The sequence below is a fragment of the Montipora capricornis genome, chromosome 5 (assembly GCF_036669925.1).
Source record: "Montipora capricornis isolate CH-2021 chromosome 5, ASM3666992v2, whole genome shotgun sequence".
Lineage (NCBI taxonomy): Eukaryota > Metazoa > Cnidaria > Anthozoa > Scleractinia > Acroporidae > Montipora > Montipora capricornis.
The window spans coordinates 19,608,568-19,613,567 of record NC_090887.1 but is presented as its reverse complement, the minus strand read 5'-3'; the positions used below and the strand labels follow the sequence as shown (position 1 = coordinate 19,613,567).

At 37.0% G+C, this 5,000-nt stretch overlaps 1 protein-coding gene across 3 annotated transcripts in view; it reads left to right on the top strand.

The window, feature by feature from the left end:
- Positions 1 to 5,000, top strand: part of LOC138049815 (serine-enriched protein-like) — an 11,132-nt gene that overhangs the window by 5,383 nt on the left and 749 nt on the right. For all 3 annotated transcript variants that reach the window (XM_068896263.1, XM_068896262.1, XM_068896261.1), the window contains exons 4-8: positions 496 to 605; positions 1,388 to 1,646; positions 3,331 to 3,416; positions 3,847 to 3,939; positions 4,860 to 5,000. The exon at positions 4,860 to 5,000 is cut by the window's right edge. In XM_068896263.1, coding sequence (XP_068752364.1) covers positions 496 to 605; positions 1,388 to 1,646; positions 3,331 to 3,416; positions 3,847 to 3,939; positions 4,860 to 5,000 — 689 coding nt within the window. The remainder of the gene's footprint in view (positions 1 to 495; positions 606 to 1,387; positions 1,647 to 3,330; positions 3,417 to 3,846; positions 3,940 to 4,859) is intronic.

Genomic DNA, 5,000 nt, shown 5'->3' with positions numbered 1-5,000 from the left:
TAGTTTTGAAATCTAAAGAAAAAGAAGAATTGATTTTTTTGGTCATAGTAGCACTTTAAAGGTAACTGTATTTAGAAAACAGTCCTAAGAAAATATGCACGCTGATTGGTTAAAAATCATGTTTCTATAACTCGATGGAGACACAGAACTAGCACGAGCTGTTGATGTAGTGATGGCGCGAGCAAAGAGAATTTACACTTTGATAATTAGAGTTAACAAGTTGTTTTCCTTTTTTTCGTTGCATTGTTTTCTATGAGTGAAAGTTTGGGAGAACTCAAAAAAGCTGTGGAAACACTCGCCTGCGGCTCGTATTCCCACAGCATTTCTCATTCTCCCAAACTTTCATTCATGTTTCTATAACTGGATAGAAACACGGTACATGTTTTCTATTTCGTAAACAATAGTATAAATTTTTTGCCTTTCCACTTTTCACTGAGGTATTACTTTCATTATGAGCTTTAAGTGACATTTTAATTTCATTTGCTTTGGTGGCAGGCTCTGTCAGGAGTTATAGAGTACATCAAGTTACTACTCATTGATAGCACTGTGTATGCAGAGGAAGTGGAGCCCACTGGAGTAGTACCTATGGAGGTATCATTAGAGAGGTACGAGACGATAAACTACCTTTAGTGACTTCTCTTTGTTTTGCTGTCTTGTGGACATGTTGTGATACCTGGATAAAGCTTTAAACATCAGCTTTTGAATTTTCTGTTTAAAGTGGTACTACAACCAAAAAAAAATTGTCTTTCCTTTGGATTTCAAAACTATGTTAACTAAACGCTAACTCACCCAAGTTTTAAGTTCTGGTTTTAAAAAGACACCTGTTTATTTTAGCTGGAATTTTCTTATTTATTGGTCCGCCATTACTAACTTCAAAATCTTGAGAGAGCTGGGTCGAGGAGAAAATGACGTCAAACACTCACTAGTTTAAGAATGCAATGCGTGTGTACGCCGTCTAATTAATATGCAGCACGGGAGTTTCGGGCTTTCAGACTTTTCAACCAGTGTTTTGCATCTATAATAAATTGCGTTTACACGCTGAAATTTTAAGCTAGCGAGTAAATGACGTCATTTTCTCTAGATCCAACCCTTTGAGGTCCAATCGGCCAGTTTTGAACGTGAGTAATGGCGGACCATGAAATCCAAAACTTACACTCAAAATATACAGCCTTTGGATAAAACTCAAAGCTCAAAATTTTGCCAGTTAGGTGTTAAGCGAACACGCTTTCAAAATCAGAAGAAAAAAAGGAAATGATTTTTTGATCATAGTACCACTTTAAAAAATCTTACCTTGATTCATATTTTGGGACGCATTCTTAAAAGACGTTTGTTTTTCTTTTGGAATTTATGCAAAGGTGTTAAACCTATACTATTTTCTTTTGTTTAGGTATCGCTTTGCAGCAGTTCCCACCCATTTTAGAAAAACGGAAGACCCACGATTACAGCCAAGAGCATCTCAAAAGTTGTTCCATAACACAATCCTCTTGTCCAAGGATTGTCTTAGGTTTCAACATACACTGAATGCTTGGTTTGGCAATGAACAACAGGAGTGGCAACTGCTGTATAGAGCATCCAAAGATGGATTCTCTGCTGCTGCATTTCATGAGAAATGTGATGGTCATTCACCAACTCTTACTGTTGTTCTTGTTAGTAACAATTTTAGCCTATCACTGTAACGAGTGACTTTGTAGACTTAACACTGTCTAGCACCTCATAATATGTAATCATCCAAGGGACAGCTGAAGCACTGAAAGAGAAGAGCAGGCCTGGCAAGAAAGATGGTTGCAATCAATGATAATTTATTTATCTTGATCTTGCTGCAGTGTTGCGTGCACTTAATGCTAAAGATGCAGTTCACTATCAAAAGGCAAAATAGTGAAGAACATAGCATCCTTATGGAAAGTCATACCTTTTTTATGTAATCTTTATTCCTGTGGTCGTGAAGTATTGTCTTTATGTTTTGGAGTTTTGTCATAGTGTGCTGCAGCAATATTATCATGTGGTGTGGTTTTATTATGAGGTCAGGTTTTGTCATTATGTGACAAGATTTGCTGGTTACCTGTTTGTTTCCATCATGATGTGTTGAGGTTTTTTTTTGATGTGCTGTGTTTATAATCACATAATTAAGGGATAAAACTCTGTCATAAAAGAACCTCACCACATGAAATGTAAACACAGCATGTCAAAGGAAGACCTCAATACGGCATGATGGAAACACAAAACCTAACCATCAAACTTTGTCACATAATGACAAAACCTCACCACATAATGACAAAACCACACCACAAGACAAAACTTCCAAGACCAAAAAAATAAAGAATACTTAAGAAAGTTATGGCTTTCCATACATCCTTGTTTTCAGAACTGTTCTATGTTAACAACACAGACAAGCCACTTCTTTGGTCTTCTTCTTCACTTGCTTAGTTACATTTAAAAGCTCCTTCTATAGTTCCTATACAAATTTGCCTTAAGGTTAAAAATAAGTCGCTACCACCAGAATAATATCTAGCCAAAAATACTGGTAGGTCTTTAAGTTTACATTATTTTTAAAAAATATTATTGTTGCATGAACCTTAATAATCAACAGTTAAAAATCACAACCTCATTAGCTTAAAGTGGTACTATGATCAAAAAATCATTTCCTTTTTTCTTCAGATTTTGAAAGCGTGTTTGCTTAACACGTAACTGGCAAAATTTTGAGCTTTGAAGTTTACCCAAAGGCTGTTTATTTTGAGTGTCAGTTCGATTGGACCTCGGAGGGTTGGATCTAGAGAAAATGACGTCATGTACTCACTAGCTTAAAATTTCAGCATGTAAACGCAATTTATTATATATGCAAAACACGGGTTGAAAAGTCTGAAAGCCAGAAACTCCCGTGCTGCATATTAATTAGGCCGCGTACACACGCGTTGCATTCTTAAACTAGTGAGTGTTTGACGTCATTTTCTCCTCGAACCAGCTCTCTCAAGATTTTAAAGTTAGTAATGGCGGACCAATAAATAAGAAAATTGCAGCTAAAATAAACAGGTGTCTTTTTAAAATCAGACCTTAAAACTTGGGTGAGTTAGTTTTTAGTTAACATAGTTTTGAAATCCAAAGGAAAAACAATTTTTTTTTTTTGGTCGTAGTACCACTTTAATAATTTTGTGGAGTGCCTCAAGGTTCTGTTCGTGGATCTATTCTTTACTTACTTTAGACACCTTTGGCTGGCATTCTTTGTTACTACAAGTTACCATAATTTTTTTCTCTATGCTGTTATTGCTCAGTTATGTATTGATGTTTGGACTCTTGTAATACTTTTAACAGTGAGCAACAATGATTAAATTTCAGTCTTCAAATGGGAGTTTGTGTGGAGGCTTTAGTGATCAACCTTGGCAAAGTGATATTCCACGTGGGAAGTACATCCCTTCTGACAGGTGGGACTTCAAATACACTCACTCAACGATTTTCATAATTTTGTGGAATCTCATCGAATGGCCAAACTACATTTTGGCTTCCACCAATCAAAGGAAATCAATAATTATTATTGTTGCATGACATATCCTACCAATCAGCATCTTTGGTTCCCATGGTACATTCATACATTTGAACTTGACGCTGATGGAAAGTGATGGAATATGTACAAATCTTTTTACCTAAAAACCTTTAAAAAGATATCATAATGGTATTTGAGCTGTGAACTAAACAAAGAGGCCAATTCACTTTCCAGAGGCAGAGTCAATCTTCCTGAGTATTTTCGGAAATTTGATTGATGGAAGCCAAGACACAGTTTGGTGCTTAGCGCTTGAAGTTGAGATTCTACAGAATTATGAAAATCACAGTAATTCACTTTATTTTGTCACTCAGGGCTTTCTTGTTCACGCTGATCAATCCTGAAAGTGTTCCTCCAAGCAAGTTTGATGTAACACATCCCAAGTATGCTACTCTTCATCACCCAAGGTTGGTTAGATTTGTGTTGTACCTTTAAGCACAGGCCAATCTTGCCACTTAAGTGTTGCAACGTATTGGAAATTTTTCATTAGAGACAAGTGACCCAAGTACATGTGTCTCCTTTCCTTTTGTTTGCTTTGGCAACAAACACCTTTCTCACATGTCTGGGCAATGTGTATCATTTTTTCTGTCTGTGGAATCAGGGTTTTGAGGAAGGGTTGGCAGCTTCACTCGAATTTTCCATCTAGTTTGATTGGGATTAAATCATCCTAACTTTTATGAATAACACGCGAAACAGGCACCACAAAACACAGACCTTGGATTGGCCAAGTTTTGTTCATAAAAAAGTATGGAAGAAATACGTTTTCAAAGAATTCCCTCTGACCCCTCTAGAAGTATGCACCTTCAGTGCTTGTGGTACATTCACCGCCTACTCCTTAGATTTCTCCACTCATTTGTATTCTCGTTGAAAACCCTGATGGAACCAATATGATGACATATATGCAGTATTTGACATCCTCTCTGACATCAGTCCTTTAAGATGAGCCACACCCTCTGGTCACACCTCTCTTAAAGGGGTGATTATGCCTCCTTCTCTTTTGACCTCCACTCTACCTTTTCATTTGAAAAGAACACGTTGGATGCAAGAGATCTCTATATTGCCAGAGAAAGTCGATACATTCCATTTTGAACCATCATATTGGGATAATGTTCATTGTAATTTTATGTAATGTTTAATACTTGAGTAAAGCTCCATCTTGAATCTCTTAAACTCTCTTCTTGGTTGCAACCTATTAAAAAGTCCCTGCGAGACAGGCAAGCCAGTAGAATGACTTTATTTCCTGAGTCAGACGTGTTCAGTCTGTCTATACTGAATAAATCTAATTTGATTAATGTGCATTTCAAGCCTGTGTGATTTTCTGTTGCAGGTATGGCCCCATGTTTGGTGCTGGTGCTGACCTTTGCATTTCTGATGAGTGTAACGAGAGGCCTGATTCGTACTCTAACTTGCCTCACTCCTATGATGGTCCTCAGGCCTCTAGCAGCCTGCTAATGGGAGACTACAATTT